Raw genomic sequence first — 19836 nt, forward strand, 5'->3', positions numbered from 1 at the left:
GCAAAGAGGAGATAAAGTCTAACTTGCTCGTTCCCCTCTCTGATTCTCCACTCTCTTTCACCCCAGCCTAGACGCTGTGGGTTATGGAGGTCTAGCCCTTTTCCAGGCTCTCTTGATGTCTCTGCTGCGTTTCGTGTCTTGAATGTCCCTCGCCACCGTCGTCTGCATAACACATCCCTCATCATCCTTAACAACTTTATTCCGGGCTGACGCACTGGAAAACTGCCTTACCCACAGCTCCAGCTGGTCTTGACCCGTTCGGCCTTCCCGGCGCACCCGTGAATCCCTTGTTCATAGCCCTTCACATTTGACTGCGTGTTTTGTTTACACGTCTGTCTTTTCCGTGGGATCAGGGACGTTTTGTTCCCTGTCATCTAGTGGGACATGTGGCCTAGGCAGATGCTCTGTCAGTGTTTGCAAAGTGAAGGACGAAGCAAAAGCTAACAAAACAGTAACTCCTCCACGGTTGAGAATTACTAACAGGCGAAATGGTCTTGCAGGAGAGCTAAAGTGACAGGCGTGAATTCTGCTGACTGTGAGTCTGGGTTAGAAATCACAAACCCTGTGATCTATCCAACTCTGTTTCCAGCTGTGTGAAATTGGCAGAATTCCTAGCCCACAGGGCTTAGTGTAGAGTTCCTGACACACAGTGAGCTCTGAAAAATGGGATCTAGTGATGATTATATTAAAATTAGCCCCTTCAGGCGTAGTAATTTTAGGACTTTTATTATCCTGCCTTGAAGTTATATTGTGTGTCTTTTTACTTTTTATTTTACTCATTAGAATTGAAAAAGCAGATAAACCTGACTTAATGAAATGATGTAATATTTTGAGGTAGAGAAGGTAAGAAAAATGAATCAAATATATTGCTGGCAAAAAAAATTCTTAACCAGCATGCACTTGTGATATGACAAGGTTTCTTATATGGTAAGTTTATATAAATAAACTTGTGGGTTTTGTTTCTTTACTAACAACAATATGTGTCTTATGTTTTTTTGTTTTTTTTTTTCTTCCTGAAGCTGGAAACAGGGAGAGACAGTCAGACAGACTCCTGCATGCGCCCGACCGGGATCCACCCGGCATGTCCACCAGGGGCGACGCTCTGCTCACCAGGGGGCGATGCTCTGTCCCTCTGGGGCGTCGCTCTGTTGCGACCAGAGCCACTCTAGCACCTGGGGCAGAGGCCAAGGAGCCATCCCCAGCACCTGGGCCATCTTTGCTCCAATGGAGCCTCGGCTGCAGGAGGGAAAGAGAGAGACAGAGAGGAAGGAGAGGGGGAGGGGTGGAGAAGCAGATGGGCACCTCTCCTGTGTGCCCTGGCCGGGAATCGAACCCGGGACTTCTGCACGCCAGGCCGACGCGCTACCACTGAGCCAACCAGCCAGGGCCTGTCTTATGTTTTTGAACTCCACTTGTAAGACTAATGCAAAAAATTATTGACTCGTTCGCAGGAATTTATTTTGGGAAGTTTTTTTTTTTTTTAATGTATAAATATAATGTGCTCTCTTATAAATCTTTGATCCTTTAGTCCAAAAAAGATTCACATGCTTTTTTAAAGAGGTCAGTGGTAAAAAAAAACATTGTGTATATTATATATCAAGGGAATCTGGTATTTATACATTATAGTGGGGAATATATAGAGCAGTGGTTCTCAACCTTTCTAAAGCCATGACCCCGCAATACAGTTCCTCATGTTGCGGTGACCCCAAACCAAAAAATAATTTTGGTGGCTACTTCATAACTGTAATTTTGCTACAGTTATGATTCGGAATGTAAATACCTGATATGCATTATGTATTTTCCGATGGCTTTAGGCGACCCCTCTGGGGTCGTGACCCACAGGTTGAGAACCGCTGATATAGAGCCTTTCCACTGAGTTGTTTGCATCAACTTATAGAACATGTGTGGACAGTTCAGGATACCCGTCTTGTTTTTTAAGAGGACTGATTTCTAGAAAAGTCAGTGGCAAGACTGTGCCACTGTGGCTGATTGTCAGGAGTGAGGTGTGGCCGCTGAGCTGGGTAGAGTTGAGGTTAGCGATCCACCCAGCCCATCACTTTTAAGGCGAGGGCCTGGTAACCAGAGAAGCCACATGGTCTGTCCGTGGGCTCACAGCGCGTCACAGCTGGCACCAGCTCCAGAATCTCTCCGCAGTCCCATGTTGGTGGCATGCTGTTTTGAGGCGGTCACAGTGACAGAGCCCATGTGTGGGAGCCACATTGGTGTACCGTTCAATGCCGGGGGCTTTCTGATGTCACCTGAATGAAGTTACATGAAGCTTTGTTTTTATTCAAGTAACCAGCTACCCTGTTCTTGAACGGTTACCCCCACCTTCAAGTCTGAGATTAGGATTCGATGGGATAAGAGTTAGGGGGAGGGTCAGTAGGGGGGCCAGAGATTCGATGGGGTCAGGACTGTCTTTCAGCTTGTTATTTCCTAAGAAGCACAGATCTTGGACCCGGCCTCTCAGAATAGCTTCTTTGACACATTGAACTCAACGTGTCTCTTTGGATGAATCAGAAGGAACTGATTGTGTTACTTTATGGAGGGCTGTTTGCATCAGCGTGGGTCTCTTCTCTCTATAGCATTAAGAGAGCCGTGACTTATGCAAATTTTTATAACTGGATAGAAATGGCTGAGTCTGGGTCGCCACTGTAGTGTTTTATCCTCTTAATTCAAGTTGTTATCAACGATTTTCTGGGGAAAATGACCCTAAAAGATCATCGAGATTTTAATATCTCTTACATATGCCGTGTTTTGACAGGGGATTCATTTAGTGGGAGGTGTCTCAGACAGAGGAGAATAAAAAGAAAGCAGAGAACAGTATCCAAACAGATCCTATTGTGATTAGACCCTGACCTACGATTACACAGAAACCACCCTGAGGTAGATGCCACTTGCTTCTCTCCCTCCCGGGAATCTTACTATTTAACGCGTTGCAGGGATTTTGGCATCAGTAGATGCATGAAGGGAGCCGGCGTGGTAAGAGGTCAAAGGATGTAATTTACTGAGTTATTTAGATAGGAGTTATCTTGGTAATTTCTTTTTACATACCAGTATTTTCCTCATTTGGGGTTCTTCTCTGTCCCTGGTCGGCCAGGCGGCCGGCTGGCATGGCCGAGGAAGCCTGGGGCCGTCCAGCTGCTGGGCGGCCTGTGCCCAGGGTGGTTTGCGCCCAGTCTGCGTGCCCAGGCGCCGGGAAGCATCTGAGAAACAGCTTCTGAAGGGGGCCGATGGCTCCCAGACGTCTCTGGTCAAAGAGTTTTGGACTTCACTGACTCCCCCCCCCCTTCCTTTTTTGTCTCATAAGGCAACGGCATCTCGTTTTTTAGGGGACACACTTGATCTGGGGCAAAGCTGGCAGAAAATGTCAGATGCAGGACGGCCCGAGTTAAACCTTGGGGTCTGGGCACTGCGCGTTCGCTGGGCCCGTTCTGCCCCATCGGGACCGAGTCCCGTTCCTACCGCCGTTGAGAGGGTTACTCTCTCCGTGCCGGTTCTCCGTCAACCCGAGACCCCACGGGCAGTTCAGATCAGCCCAGTGTGGCCACGCACACACTCAGCGCAGCTAACGGCTTCAGAAGTCCTGGCTCGTCGCACAGAAATCCAGGTCCCAGGAAGAGAAGGCTTCCAGGGCTCGCAAGGTACACAGGACATCCCTTCTAGGACTTCAGGGTCACACAGGTGACGGGGCGCTCAAGTAGCCCATGTCAGGAGCCTGCTCCAAAAATAGCTACTGAGGTCATTCAATTGAAGCTCCTCTTCGAGAGGAGATCAAGCACTTGGAATGCAAGGGAGAAGGGCGTGGCAGAATGAAATGAACTAACAAGAAGGGAAGTAAATCTTCAGCCTTTCTCCCCTTCAGTCGTCATACAAGTGAATTTCAAAATGTGGATGAAATCCCAGCTAAGGGAGATGGAAAGGAGAGCATCGGGCACGGTAATCACGCGCGATCCCCCCCCCCCCCCCCAGAGGCCGCGCGGGGTAGAAGCGCAGGACGAGGGAAGAAAGGATGATGAGCAGGATGACGTTCCGCAAAAACCACATTCTCAGTGCTGACGCACCTGCACGCATACTGCGCAAGCAACGCATGCCCCACGGTCCAAGGCCGCGCTGCTTCTGGGCCAGCCCCACATTGGCGGGTTTTGCCGGACACAGACGGGGTCAGGACAGCAGCCCAGATGGCAGACATCCAGTCGCAAGGATGTCCGAGACTCTGGACAGTTCCGGGCCAGCTATTGTCAACCAGGGCTGTCTTTGGTCCCCACTGGAACAGAGTCACATTTCTCGGTGCTGCCTGGATTGAATCCTCAGGCGAATACTTGGACCCCTTTTTCTCCATCCTTGTCGTATCCACTTCCTTTCCCGTCTCCCACGGTCACCCTGTAACCAGGGCAGAGCTGGGCTGTTGTTAAGAACCACTTGCTAGGCTCGGACTTCTTCCCCTACCCTGCCCTGTGCAGCCACCAGGTGCTCAACTACTGCTTTGCGGCGGTTCCGTGCTCCGGCTCGACGACCTTTCTGGGCTCCCCAGCACATTCACAACAGAGGGGAGCCCCCTTAGCCTAGCATGTAAAGCGGTCTGCCTCCAGCTTCACGCTTCAGCCCGATTTCTCAGGCCTCCAGTCGTGAACCCACCGTCCTCATCTCCAAATATTTGCTCTGATTTGCACGTGTTGCTAATTTTTTCCCCTGTTCACCAGCGGCGCTCGTGTGCGAGACGGGCCCGAGGCGAGACTCTCCCAGCAGGTCTCAGGACCAGGAGAGAGAGCGTGGGTAGCTGTGTTAGGGTTCACTGTCGCCCTTCCGTGTGGTTGGGGCCCAGCCTTCTCCTCACGACGGATCTGCGGACTTTCTCGCCGTGCTCGGAGGGCTCTTTGCCTGGCCTTGGGCCGTCCACCGTGGGCACTTTAAACGTGCCCAGTCGCAGTTCAAAGACCCATACCTGTAAAGTACGCCTCAGATTTCGAAGGCGTAAAATGTCAAATACCCGGATTTGTATCTTGATTACATATTGAAAGGATATGATAGCTCTGTTGAATTTAAGTAAAATAATATGGTTAAAATAATTTTCACTTGTTTTTTCCCCCCTTTTTCCCCCTTAACGTGGCTCCTTAGAATTCTACAGTTGTTGTTTTTTGTGTGTATTTTTCTGAAGTTGGAAAGGGGGAGGCAGTCAGAAAGACTCCTGCATGCACCCAACCGGAATCCACCCGGTATGCCCACCAGGGGGTGTCGCTCTGTTGCAACCAGAGCCATTCTAGTGCCAGAGGTGGAGGCCATAGAGCCATCCTCAGTGCCTGGGGCCAACTTTGCTCCAATGGAGCCTTGGCTGAGGGAGGGGAAGAGAGAGAGACAGAGAGGAAGGAGAGGGGAGGGGTGGAGAAGCAGATGGGCGCTTCTCCTGTGTGCCCTGGCTGGGAATCGAACCTGGGACTCCTGCACGCCAGGCCGATGCTCTACCACTGAGCCAACTGGCCAGGGAGAATTCTACAGTTTTGTGTGTGGCTTGCATATTTCTGTTGGTCAGCTGTCGTCTAGAAACTCCGTCTCTTCCATCATAAAGAATCAGTTTACCTGCTCTTTAGTTGTTCAAGCCCATGCAGAATGAGCACTCCAAGCTGTATGAAAAGACTAGTGTCACCAGACTGGCCAGAGCAAAGAGCCAGCTGGGGACTGTCATTTTATTCTCCTTGTCCTGCAGGCAAAGATGTAGTTTCTGCGAGGTGATTGGAAACAGGAGAATGACCTTCTCCTGCAGACACTTCATTATTCTCCGTGAGTCGTCCTGGGGCCAGGACTTAACAGTGGTCATCTCCAGGCTGGCCGACAGGGACGTGTTCTCGACTGACAGGTCCTATCAGTCCTGTGTTGCCTTTTGTTCCTGGTGTCTGTGATCCTTTAGAGCGGTGCCAGCCATCTGTGCCGCATTCAGCGACCCGAGGTCTTCGTGCCGGAGAGGCGTGTGACTTTGAAAGTGAGCCGGATTTGGGAACTGTGTTGACTTGGACCCAGCAGTATGATTTGTGGGCGACTTGGAACATTCGTTATGTTTTGTAAAGTCCCTTGAGTCACATAGACCTCCTCCAGTCTGTTTCAGGTCACACAAGCAGCCGTTCCTCTGGCTCAATACTAATACCTATGATGGGTCCTTTTAAAGTGAGTGAGTTGTCTGAAAGTCCCAGTGAGTTCTCAGGGAGCTGATGATGACTGCTGGGTCCTTATTGCCATAGTCCAGCGAGTAAACCATGTTTACCTATGGGGCCACCATCCAATTCCCATGCTTGGGGTTGAACGTATTCAAGTGGCCACGCCTTCTTTGTAGATCCTGTCTCTTCTTCTTCTTCTTGTTCTTCTTTTTTTTTTTTTTTGTATTTTTTCGAAGTTAGAAGCGGGGAGGCAGTCAGATGAATTTCCGCATGTGCCTGACCGGGATCCACCTGGTATGCCCACCAGGGGGGCAATGCTCTGCCCATATGAGGTATTGCTCTGTTGTGGCCAGAGCCATTCTAGCACCTGAGGCAGAGGCCATGGAGCCATCCTCAGTGCCCGGGCCAACTTTGCTCCAATGGAGCCTTGGCTGCGGGAGGGGATAAGAAGAGAGAGAGAGAGAGAAGAAAGGGGTGGAGAAACAGATGGACACTTCTTCTGTGTGCCCTGGCTGGGAATCGAACCCAGGACTTCCCACACTCCGGGCTGATGCTCTACTGCTGAGCCAATGGGCTAGGGCTGTCGTGTCTCTGTCTTCTGTGTAAAGGTGCGGAACGGTCTGCAAACATGATTTTGTTTTCAAAATGAAAGCCTTTCTTTTACAGTTGTGCACAAACCATTGAATTCTTTATTACTTGCCTGCCAAGTTCAACACGCTGCAACTGGCCTGTGTAAATTTAGGAGAAGTGTGAGCATTTGGATCCCACGCTCCCAGACAGCTGTTTCTGCACTGACGGGACCCAGGGGGTGGCTTAAACGTGTGCAAACAATGTTGTTACATTGGGCCCCTTTAACTCGGTGTGAGAGAATGAGCATGCCGATACAAGTTTGCTCCTCCCCACCCCCCTGCTTTTTAGCAGGGAGGTGTTGCTGTGGAGCCGTCTCTGAATGCAGGAATGGGAGTTTTACTCCCTCTTGGCGTTTCTGCGTGTGCTTCTGGAATTTGGAGCGCGGCAGACTGCATGGCCGGCTGGGCTGCACAGGGCAGATAGATGTGTGGACGGACGGCTGGGCGGGCTGGGGTGGGGGTGGGGTGGTAAGATTGATTGACGGGTTTTGCATGTGCTTTTAAATAATCTGACCTTTGTGTGAGGGGTAACTTTTATGAATTTTAAGGGGGGGGTAACGACGATGGGGGTGTGGTCAGAGCGACAGTTCTGATATGTCATACAGCCTCTGTGGTGGCCAGGTGGAAGGTAGATTGGAACGGAGCAAGAAATCAGAAGCTGTTTATATATATATAGGGGAGATAGTGAGACAGACACCACAGGGCCCTGACTGGGATCCACCTGGCAACCCCCATCTAGGGCTGATGCTTGAGTATTGAGCTATTTTTAGTGCCTGAGGCTGATGTGCTTAGACCAGCCGAGCTATCCTCAGCGCCTGGAGCCACACTAAAACCAATCAAGCCATTGGCTGTGGGAGGGGAAGGGAGAGAGAAGGGGGAGAGGGAGGAGGGGAGAAGCAGATGGTCACTTCTCCTATGTGCACTGGCTGGGAATCGAACCTGGAACGTCCATATGCCGGGCCAATGCTCCATCCATTGAGCTACCAATCGGGGGCCATTCCAATAATTGAAGCAGGAAATAGAGGATCAGAACTAAGGCAGAAGCAGAGGGACAGGGGAGTGGGATCTGAGACGATTTCAGAGGGCACGCCGGCCGGATTCAGACCGGGGTGTGGAGGAAGAGCACACGTCTGGCTTCTCCAGTGCCCAGCCTGGTGAGGGAGAGGGAGACCATGGAGGCTCGGAGGGGCAGGTTGGCAGGAAGGAGCCCTGTTGGGGTCTCCAGAGGCAGAGTGCAGGGCCAAGAAGGCGGAGACAGCAAGACCATAGTGGTGTGGATGTGCCCCCCGAGACAAGGGCACGTCTGTTTGGTTTAGGGGAAAAAAAGATGGCTGAATGACCTCATCTCTTAGAGCTTGAGAAGTACCCACTGTACGCCAGGTCAGAAAAATATTATTCCGGAAATGGCAACTCCAATCCCCTCGGACTGTGACGTGCCGGCGAATCTGCTTAGAAAGTGTTCTTCCCGCTGTGACGATGGAGGAGATGGGGTGGAGGGCGCTAATCCTTGCCCGTCAGGCCTCTGCGGACAGACAGAGCTGCGGACAGACAGAGTCTGGGAAGTTCCCGATGGCCCTGCGAGGTTCGGCCAAGGTCACCACTTCCGAACACCGTTTGAGTCTCCCCTGCTCTGTCCCTCAGGCTGAGGGGACAGGTGGCCTTGCTCCCTCCTCTGGGCTGAGACTGGACTGTGCAAAACTAGGTCTCTGTTCTTGCTTACCCCCCCCCCCCCGTGGTCCTTCCCAGTAGACGGTGGGGTTTTTGAGAGTAGGAAGTATATAATCTCAATTTTGTTACTTTACCGATGATTATGGTCATGATGATGACATTAGGAAATAGCAGAAGTATGGGTCATTCTCCTATACATTTAATATGTATGTAGATTATCTATCTCCCTCCCTCCTTCCCCCCCTCCCTCCCCTCCTTCCTTCCCTCCCCTCCATGCATCCTTCCATCCTGTTTCCACTTACTTTATCTTCACAATAAACTTGTGTGATAGATGATGATTTTACCTTAATATTATAGGTAGGGAAAAAGGCCTGGAGCGTCCACTTAACTCCCACGGTCACCCAGCTCACGAGAGGAGGAGCTGGGACTGGAACCCACAGTATCTGAGTCTTCAGCCTGCATCACTTCGCTGAAGGGAGGCGAGGGTGCTCAGTAAAGCTTTACTTTTGAAGTCTCAGGAATAATAGGTATAGCATAATTCCTGCATTTATGACCATCGTCAGGGCCTGCACAAACTGTCATTCGGACCCTTTCCCCTACGTAGGGAGTCTGCTTTTGGACAGTGGAAATCCATTTCCCGTGGCGCTGTCTCCCCGATGCGGAAGTCACGTTGTGGTAGCCGGCTCTGGCCGCGGGGAGGTGCAGGGTGTGCCTCTCAGCACCACCCGCCTGTCGTGAAAGCAACGATCAAGCATTTTAGGAAAGATGTAACAGTGGTCGGCAAACTCAGTCAACAGAGCCAAATAGCAACAGTGCAACGATTGACATTTCTTTACAGGTAGGTACATTCCTTATCGAGGTAGCGCCCGCACGTGGTATTTTGTGGAAGAGCCACACTCAAGGGGCCAAAGAGCTGCATGTGGCTCATGAGCCACGGTTTGCTGACCCCTGATAACATATGTGTCAAAACAGGACACAAGCTGCAGTGTATCCTGACCGGGTAATTTACTCTGTGAAATTAGAATTGCAGAGAAAATGAAGATGATGAGTTCTGTTAACGTCCTAGGAGAGGGAAGGTGAAATGCATTGTCCGTCTGAAACTCACCATCTGGTTGGGACCTAGAACGAGGCAGGCCTCATTGCCAGAGCAAGAAACCAGTGTCGGGAACCTCGGGTGACACCACGTCTCTGGGCCACCGCTGGGCTGCACCTGACCCAGTCTGCAGGCCTGTCTGTCCGTCCGTCTGAATTACTCAGCCCAGGTCCCAGGCCCACACACCCACTTACATACTCTGGGGCCTGGGCTTTTCCTCTGTGACCCCACAGGGCACCTGCTCCGAGCCTGTAGGGACTATGATGCAGTGTCCCTGCCCAGCTGGGTGGTGACTTCATGCTCTGATGCCTCAGTGCTGCGGACCCCTCCTGAGCTTCTCAGGCTGGTCTTGAACCTGGGGCTCAAGCCTGCAGCCCCCTGATGACCCCCTGAGTTCCTGGGGGAGCGAGCTCTGCTCCCTGTTCAAGAACCTTCCCGCGGGGTCAGAGAGCGGGTTAGGAGGTAACCCTCCAGGATGAGGACTCGGGGAGATAAGCCCACAGTTCACGCTTTTTGGCCAAGCTGTGTGCGTGTCCCCCGATTCTCTCCAGTGATTCTCTCTGGCTCTGGGTCCCCCAAATCAAGACCTTAGCTGTAGCAATAACATACGGCATCCGCATGGGTGGCTTGTTTTAATTACAAATTAGACCCACAGCACCTACACGCTGGGTGAACGGCAGGTGCGAGTTTGCCCGAGGATCCCATGAAGAAAGGAGTTGGAACGGGTGCCTCTGCTCCTGTACAATGTTGCTGTTTGTTTTTAAAAAAAAAATCTTTCATGGTTTTGGAACTCATGGGGATGCTAAAAATAAAGAGCTCCAACAAAATAAAAATCATCATTCCGGTGAAACAATGTGGTGGGTGAGAGTCTTGCCACTATGTTGCTAGCTCTCTGTTTGAGGAGATAAGCAACTCTTTCTCACCCTTAATGTTTGATTTTTATCCTGGGCCCCTTCCTCAACTGTTCATTCATTCCCTACCAGTGCCAGGCTAAGCCCTTTCCATATCTTTACACAGCAGTTCGTAATCTTCGCAACAGTATTTGCAAGGTAAATATTAGTCATTCATTTGAGCAACAGATATTTGTGTGTATTTGTGAAGGGGTTGTGATGAGCCTCGCTGTGAGCTGGGTGGCCCTGATGGAAACATGATGAAGCAGTTTGACACTTCTGCTCTTAGGGTATTTTCTCTTGTTGGATGGGAGGACAGACAGACAGACAGACAGGTCATTAGAATACCTGGTTCTGTTCTCACAGACCTTCAGGGGCAGGTACATCCATGCATACCTTTTGAGCAGCAATGGTCATACCTTTTGACCTCGTCATCCCATCGAAGACTCTTCTCTACGGAAATAACCTGCACAGAACTGAGAAGGCGTTTGGCAAGGAGGGTGGTTACAGCGTTCCTCTCGTAGCGGAATGCGGAAAGGGCTCATTGGCCGGAGAATGGCCGAGTCATTGCGTCCAGGTACACTAAATGCTCTGTAACGTCAGAGTGAAGCAGGTACATCGGTATGTGTTGACACAACTGTCTGTGATTTATTGTTCAATGACAAAGCATTGAACAATGCTTTTTTCTACAACATTGTAGAAAAAAATAAAAAAAAAAAAACCTGTGTAATAGGAACAGGTTAACTAAAATAATACTTGTAAAGAAGAAAAAAGCTCTGCAGGGAGGGTCACATCTGATTCTAAGCTCTGGTCCCCTTTAGGCAGAGGATGGGAGAGGTGTGTGTAGGGGGGACACCTCGTAGGTATTACTCTATTATTTCATTTTGACAAAATAAACACGACCCCATTTGAAATACAGTGTGTCCGTAAAGTCATGGTGCTTTTTTTTCCATGACCGGTCACAGGAAAACAACAAAAGGCGATAGAAATGTGAAATCTGCACCAAATAAAAGGAAAACTCTCCCAGTTTCATACCTATTCAGTGCAGTTCGATGTGGGCTCACGCACAGATTTTTTAGGGCTCCTTAGGTGGCTATCCCGTATAGCCTCTACAGACTCGTCACTGACTGATGGCCTACCAGAACGGGGTTTCTCCACCAAACTGCCGGTTTCCTTCAACTGCTTATCCCACCGAGTAATGTTATTCCTATGTGGTGGTGCTTCGTTATAAACGCACTGATATTCACGTCGCACTTTGGTCACAGATTCGAATTTAGCGAGCCACAGAACACACTGAACTTTCCTCTGAACCGTCCACATCTCGACTGGCATGGCCGTGGGCTGCTCCGCTGTATACACGGTGTTACGCCATCATCTGCGCATGCGCACATGCTGCCACATCATCCTATGGAAACTGGGAGGGTTTTCCTTTTATTTGGTGCAGATTTCACATTTCTATCGTCTTTTGTTGCTTTCCTGTGACCGGTCAAAAGTGCACCATGAGTTTACGGACACACTGTATTTTAACAGCTAATCAGAGGTGGTGGGTATGGGGCTGAGTTCTGTCCAGAGTGCTGCGGGGGCACGAAGGAGGTGGGAGGCGGTCGGTGGTGGCTCTGGAGGAGGAACAGCCCGCCCGTCGGAGAGTTCAGGGTGTACCTGTTCCGCCACGTGGAGGGGTATGGGGTGGGGCGGGGGTGGGGGTGGGGGGGTGGAGAGCTTCCTGATTGGGAGCGTCCCGGGGCTTTCTGGTGGCACAGGGGTGCCGGCCATGTCCACGCTTTAACAGCTTACCCAAGCTGTGCTGGATTCTTCTTCCCGCCACAGGGCGTCAGCCACTATTCCTAGTGCTTCTTACAGGTCGCCTCCCAGTCTCTCTGCCGCCGAGTCAGTGCACCCCCCTTCTCACCTGGGGGATGGCGAACACCCCTGGTGAGCCCTCAGGCACCTTGTGATAGATTCTGGGCTAACCCACCTTTCTGAAGCAGAGAGCAGCCCAGCCCACCGCTGTCCCCGTGTTCCCACGGTAAACCCTTATTTATGTTACCCAGAATCCTGGTCACTTCTTTGCAGATGCCTCCGTTCTTATCAAACAAGGGACAGAGCACACAAGGTAAAGAAAGAAACTCCGTGAGGTGGGCTTAGTGGTCAGGCATTGGCCACTTACCTTGCAAAGAGTCTTACTAGTTAGCTCCGTTTCTGGGAGTTACTGTCTATGGTTTCATCTTATTTTGAGGTAACAATTTAGAAATTAATACATTTCAGGGAAAACAGTCTTCTTACTGTCTTTGGGGATATTTTCTTCTGTAAATATTCTCGAGTGGGTGTTTCTAATGGCAGGTTCGTCTCCCCACAGGGGACTAGAGGGTCTGGCACTAATTTGTACCCTGGCCTCTTCCAAATCCGGATTCCTCCACCTTTACAGAATAGATGCTGTTCTAAAAACACCACGTTGACTAAATAGTCTCTATTTGCTTTGGCTGAACTTGGAGCTAATGGGCGGACTCCATGCATACATAATCAGACAGACTCAAAACCCAGAGTCCTCAGAGAGATTCATTCTGAGATGTGCTACATATTATCTTTTTCATCCCCTCTCCTCTGAATGTGTATCTTTGTTATTTTTATGTTACTAGAGAGTGATAAATATTCCTTTGAAAGAAATAACAGGAGTTGGTTTCAGCTTGTTGATAAACTCCTTCAGTGCAGGAGGAGAGTAATATAGTGCTATTGTCTGGCTCCCTCTGGTGGACAATTACATGAAAAAAACAAAACTAAACAAACTTACAGTATATGATAATAAACGTACGCATTTACTGAGTTAAGCATTTGGTGGGCGTTATCATTTCCCGTCCTTTTAGAGCAGGGGTCCCCAAACTTTTTACACAGGGGGCCAGTTCACTGTCCCTCAGACTGTTGGAGGGCCGTACTATAAAAAAAACTATGAACAAATCCCTATGCACACTGCACATATCTTATTTTAAAGTAAAAGAACAAAACGGGAACAAATACAATATTTAAAATAAAGAACAAGTAAATTTAAATCAACAAACTGACCAGTATTTCAATGGGAACTATGCTCCTCTCACTGACCACCAATGAAAGAGGTGCCCTTTCCAGAAGTGCAGCAGGGGCCGGATAAATGGCCTCAGGGGGCCGCATGCGGCCCGCGGGCCGTAGTTTGGGGACCCCTGTTTTAGAGTGACCTTTTTCATTTTGGTTTATTCTTGTAATGTACAAAGTATCACTCTAAAAACCAATTTTATTTAACAAACTAAAAATACCCCCCCACACACTCCCGCCTAACAAAACCCCAAACCCTCCGTAACTGTATGTGGCAGAGAGGGAGTCGTTAATTATTCACATTTTGTAGAGGCTGACCAAGGTGGTGAGCAGGGCTCACCCAGGCATTCTCACTCCAGAACTCCGAGTTTCTGACCACTCCGTATGCAGCTCAGGAAGCAGGGGAATCAGTGGATGTGTGGCTAATATCCCTACGAGACGTCTAGAGTACTGGGGACCTTACTTTTGTTTCTATTTTTTTTTTTTTTTGTATTTTTTTGTATTTTTCTGAAGTTGGAAACGGGGAGGCAGTCAGACAGACTCCCGCATGCCGGATCCCTGACCGGGATCCGCCCGGCATGCGCACCAGAGGGTGATGTGCCGCCCATCTGGGGCGTTGCTCTGCTGCAATCAGAGCCATTCTAGCGCCTGAGGCAGAGGCCATAGAGCCATCCTCAGCGCCCGGGCCAACTTTGCTCCAATGTAGCCTTGGCTGTGGGAGGGGAAGAGAGAGACAGAGAGGAAGGAGAGGGGGAGGGGTAGAGAAGCAGATGGGCGCTTCTCCTGTGTGCCCTGGTTGGGAATCGAACCCGGGACTCCTGCACGCCAGGCCGACGCTCTACCACTGAGCCAACTGACCAGGTCCTGTTTCTATCTTTGAACTAAGGAATTAGAAGATCTCCTCAGCTCTGCCTGTTCTCCTCCTGCCCTGTTCTGAATAAGGTCTGACAGATTTTGAGTTCTGAGAGTTCAGACGGACGGTCTCTGTTATCACAGAAACAGACTTCATGAGGAAAATACATGCTAGCTCCGGATTTCCTCACTAAGTCGTTCAAGGAGATGCTCTTAGCCATAAAAATGGAAGCAGGATAAAAAACCACAAGGTGCTAATGCTGCCCTCACAGCTGGGGATGTCTTCTTAAGGAATGTTTGAAACAGATACAGATAAGCAAGGGTAATTTAAGAACTCTTTCTTGAAAACATTCAGAATTAGAATGAAATAATTTTCTTAAAAGTTGGAGATTTTCGAGAATAGCTACCATTTAAATATCTTGCATGTATCATCTTCTTAATCTTCACAATACTCCAATGATTATTATTAGTCTATTATCGTATGATGTATCCAGATGAAAAAAACTGAAGCCAGGAGAAGTTAGTTTGTCCAAGTGGCTACTAAGTGGTGAAGCCAGGATTTGAACCCGTGAGGTCTGCCTCCAGAACCCACATGCTAACTCACTGCTCCACAGCAGTGCAGTCCAATGGAACTTTCTGTGGTGATGGAAATGTTTGATGTCTGTGTGGCTATAGAACACTTGAAGTGCCATCAGTACAAGTAAGGAACTTAAACATCTATTTAAAAACTTTTAATTAATGTAAACTTAAATAGCGTCCTGTGGATGGTGGCTATAGTTTTGGACAGTGCAGTTTTATAGGATCTTTGAGATTCTCTACAAGGGGAGATGCAAGCCCTTTGGGATTACCTCGTCGAACTCCTTGTTCTACTGACAGAGAAAATGCCAACCAGGTGCATTAGGGAGTCATGAAGTCAAAGGAAGGGACAAAATTATAGCCAGGTGTTTATGCTGTCTGGTCACAGCTCTTCCTGTTCCACACGTCCCTGGCATATGCAAATTTACACTTCTTCTGCCATTGTTAATATTAGATTGTAAAACTGCTGTTATAGGGGGAAAACATATCTTTTCTGAAATACACGTGCAATGAACACTCCCCTCTTTTTGCAGGTGATAGAAACATTATCGCGACTTTCTCGAACACCGATAGCGTTGGCCACAGGAATCAGGTAAGCTTGTTTCTCTGTGGTTCAATGTCACGATTGCTTATTGAACAGTTACTGTTTACAAAGCACTTTGTGTACAAGGACTGCATCTCAATCCTGTGTAGACTGTCTGGATCTTAAGTGCCCAAGACACATTTGAAACATACTGAGCAAGCAAAAACTTCATAGAGTTGAATCAGGCACATTGGCTAAACACTGTTCTCTTTTTACAGTGCCTAGCATTGATATGGTTCTTTTTTCAAAAAACTTCCCTCAATATTTCTATACATGTGGTTCATCAAGACAAACACACATACTTAAATAAATAAACATTTGAAAAGATGTTATAATGCATTTATTTCCTATAGACCATAACAATAACTCACAACTTTTAGGAGTTTTAAGAAGTAATCAGATACATGTAAAATGATATGTGTACAAGGACTTGCATTGAAAGTTTGGTACTGAATGAAGAACTTGGAAGTGAATTGGGTCAATGAGTTAACGCTCTCTACAGGCAATGGAGTATTATGTAGTCAGGAAGCATGGAGATACATATGTATATGTCGTGTTGGGCTTTTCCCGTCTAGACTATTACAGACTTACGTTAGATCAGATAGAAAGGTATACTTTTAATAACCTTAGAAATGAAGAAGAGCAATTTCAGTAGCCACAGAGCCAGCCTAGCCTGCATGGAAATGGAGTCGATTTTGTTTCTTACCTCATTTCCCTAGAGCTCCAGACTTCAGCCTCCAGTTATTAGACGCTCTTCCCTGAGTCTTTTCCTCTGTGGCTTCCGTTTTTTCTGTGTACGGCTCACATTGCAACTCTAAGGGAGAGGGTCTGAGCATGTCTTACCGGACCGATCAGCGATGCTTGGCAGCCCCGCCCCAGGATACAAACACAGTGACCTCAGGGAGGACACCCTGCAGACCCTTTCTCAGAAGTGTGCTGGGAATTTGGCAGCTCTATGCAGAAATAGTCTGTAGGCTGGATAAACATCCAACACCTTGTAATTTGCTCTTATTTCAGTATGTAATTTTCTTTCCATACCAGTATGTATATTACGTTGTTACATGTGAACGGATTCTGAAATAACATGGTTCTAATTTTTGTGAACTAATGTGTTTTTTGATTCTGAAAGGATATATGTCAAAATAATTTCTTCCTCTTTAATTAATCTTGTCTATATTTTCAAAATCTCCTGCAGTGGGCTTGGATTGGTATAAGAGCCTAAATTAATTTTTTTTTTTAAGGAAGATTTGGAAACTTCAGCATTTCTCACACATTTTAATTTGTTTGGAAAAAAATGTAGGTTCCTCATGTCTTAAGTATTAAATTAACTAAGGTGAAAATTTGTTTCTCATATTAAATTTAATTATTTCATAACCATTCGGTGCCTGTTTGTCATTTTGGTGGGTTGTCTTGTTTTTTTATGAGACATGACGTGCCAGGTCCATGTACAAATAGTAACACTTGGGCACTGCAGTATAATTCCTGTGATTTTGTTAGAAGCAGGAGGCAAACAAGGAAACCCGTGGCTAGGACTAGGGGATCAATTAAAGCGGTTTTGTTTTGTTTTGTTTTTTTGAACAGGAGGCAAAGAAAACCCCCCTACTCTCTCCCTGAGGCCTGATGGATTCATTTATCCAATAATTGAAAATAAAAAAAAATATAACTTAAACACCTTAGAGCCCAAATAGAAAAGGATATCAGAGTCAGTAATCATTTATAAAAGGGCAAGGTATTTTTGTCTTCTGATAATTTTTATGATTAGGTGGCTGCCCAGTTATTTGTCAAGGGGGACTGTTAGCCACTGATTTGTCAGCCAGATCAGCATCTGTAAGTGAGAAGAGTGGGTGTTGCAGGCAAAGCTTGTTCTCTGAACAGGGGGAGGGGCAGGATCGGGGGAGCTGCAGGGGGACCTGGAGGTGAGCCTGCAGATAGGTAGCTGGCGGGGGATCCCCTGAGCACACTGGCGTGTCCACAGCTGCTCAGAGGACTGCTGTGATCGGCAGAATTGCTGCTACTGACTTGGGGTAGAAGATGCCATAGAGTCCCAGGGGGACCCCAGACCCAGCTGCATGTTGGGATCAGCCCTAGGTACTGGATCGTACTGTGCTGGGAGCAGGCAGATGAGCTGACCTCTGTAGTGAGAGGTGAATGCCAGCCCAGCTGTCGCATCTTCACCCTTGTTTTTCTCTCCCCTCCCCCACAGGCCCTTCCCCACGGAAGAAAGCGTCAACGATGAAGACGTCTACAAAGCCCTTCCCGACCTGATCGAGTACGTTGGTTGAGCATTTCCAGCGACGGTTTTGCGTCCTTTTGCGGGTCGTGGCCGTGGATGGTGCGGTAGCTCTGTGTGTGTGTGGGGAGGGGAAGGCAGGTCAGACTCAACCTCAGACCCGGGATGGAGGGCAGTAACAAGAGATTGTGCAAGCCTCCACGACGAGTCCCTCCGGGGCAGGCAGAGGCAGTAGAGAAAAGTGGAATTGGACCAGCAAGGAACAATTCAACAGAGAATGGACTCTCCCGCCACAGATGGTGTGCGCTTTGTAGGTCCGAGGAAGGGCGAGGTGAGCGTGGGCTGGAGTGGCTCAGGGATTCTCATCAGGTGGTGTTGATTCTGAACAGACGCTCCTTCGGGGCTTTGCTGTTTAATAGTCGGGAGAGGCAAGCGTCCTGGTCGCCGACTATCGTCTGCTGATGGAGTGACTCGTGCAGGTGACGGATAAAGGTCGAGTCACGCCTCGGGACACTGATGGCAAAGACCAGGCACGTTTGCGCAGGAGTGTGATCGGAAATCGATTATGCTCCGAGAGTGGTTCTGACCCCGAGGCGGTGCGCCCGTTCTCTGGCCCCAGACGCCGGCACACTGGACTTCCTTGTTCTAGGGCAGGGGTCCCCAAACTTTTTACACAGGGGGCCAGTTCACTGTCTCTCAGACCGTTGGAGGGTCGGACTATAAAAAAAATTATGAACAAATTCCTATGCATACTGCACATATCTTATTTTAAAGTAAAAAAATAAAACGGGGACAAATACAATATTTAAAATAAAGAACAAGTAAATTTAAATCAACAAACTGACCAGTATTTCAATGAGAACTATGGGCCTGCTTTTGGCTAATGAGATGGTCAATGTCCGGTTCCATATTTGTCACTGCTAGCCCTACAAGTGATATGACGTGCTTCTGGAGTCGTAACGCATGCGTCCTGTGTCACCAGAAGTAGTACTGTACGTGAGCGACTCAGCGCTTTGCGGCACCGCCACATACAGTACTCCAGGAGCACAGGATGCGGACGCTCCTCTCACTGACCACCAATGAAAGAGGTGCCCCTTCTGAAAGTGCAGAGGGGGCCAGATAAATGGCCTCAGGGGGCCGCATGCGGCCCGTGGGCCATAGTTTGGGGACCCCTGTTCTAGGGCCTTCTTGCTGGTGTTCCTTCCGCCCCAGTAGCTGAGCCCTTGCCATTCGAGTCTTGCCTCAGGTGTCTCTCCACCAAGCGGCCTTCCTGGTGACCCCGTCTAAAACTGCCACCACGCCTCTCCTGCTCTGCGTCTCTGCAGGGCACTTCCCACCCCCTGAAACCGTCTGTCTGCCTGGTCGGTGGTCGGTCTCCTCGTGAGGTTGACTTTGTGAGGTCCGGGACTCGCCCTCGTTCTTGGCTGTCCTCCGAGAACTTCGGTGTCCGGTGTTTGGTAGGGTCCCCGGTAAACGTTTGTTCTCCAGACGAACAAGCCGAAGCCCCGTTAGGCACCCCCTGTTTGCCGGGCATCCAGGGCCCCCGGTAAACGTTTGTTCTCCAGACAAACAAGCCGAAGCCCCGTTAGGCACCTCCTGTTCGCCGGGCATCCAGGGCCCCCGGTAAATGTTTGTTCTCCAGACGAACAAGCTGAAGCCCCGTTAGGCACCCCCTGTTTGCCGGGCATCCAGGGTCCCCGGTAAACGTTTGTTCTCCAGACGAACAAGCCGAAGCCCCGTTAGGCACCTCCTGTTCGCCGGGCATCCAGGGTCCCCGGTAAACGTTTGTTCTCCAGACGAACAAGCCGAAGCCCCGTTAGGCACCTCCTGTTTGCCGGGCATCCAGGGCCCCCGGTAAACGTTTGTTCTCCAGACGAACAAGCCGAAGCCCCGTTAGGCACCCCCTGTTTGCCGGGCATCCAGCTTCCGGCCGGAGCCGTCAGGTCTCAGTCCCTGGAGCCGCTGGGGTGCCCGTCTCTCGCCAGCCGTGCGACGACATGCGCAGCCTCGTGTGGTGCCGCGCCATGGGGTCGTTGCTGTCATCGTCACAGGTTACCAAGGAGACAACTGAAGCTCGAGAAGCTGAGTCACTTGCTGGAGGTC

The 19836-nt window shown here is 49.3% G+C and overlaps 1 protein-coding gene across 2 annotated transcripts in view; it reads left to right on the forward strand.

Moving 5' to 3' along the window:
* Positions 1–19836, forward strand: part of VAV3 (vav guanine nucleotide exchange factor 3) — a 315192-nt gene that overhangs the window by 126686 nt on the left and 168670 nt on the right. For both annotated transcript variants that reach the window (XM_066246277.1, XM_066246278.1), the window contains exons 3-4: positions 15454–15512; positions 17707–17772. In XM_066246277.1, the coding sequence (XP_066102374.1) occupies positions 15454–15512; positions 17707–17772 (125 nt within the window). The remainder of the gene's footprint in view (positions 1–15453; positions 15513–17706; positions 17773–19836) is intronic.

Source organism: Saccopteryx bilineata, chromosome 11 (assembly GCF_036850765.1).
Source record: "Saccopteryx bilineata isolate mSacBil1 chromosome 11, mSacBil1_pri_phased_curated, whole genome shotgun sequence".
Lineage (NCBI taxonomy): Eukaryota > Metazoa > Chordata > Mammalia > Chiroptera > Emballonuridae > Saccopteryx > Saccopteryx bilineata.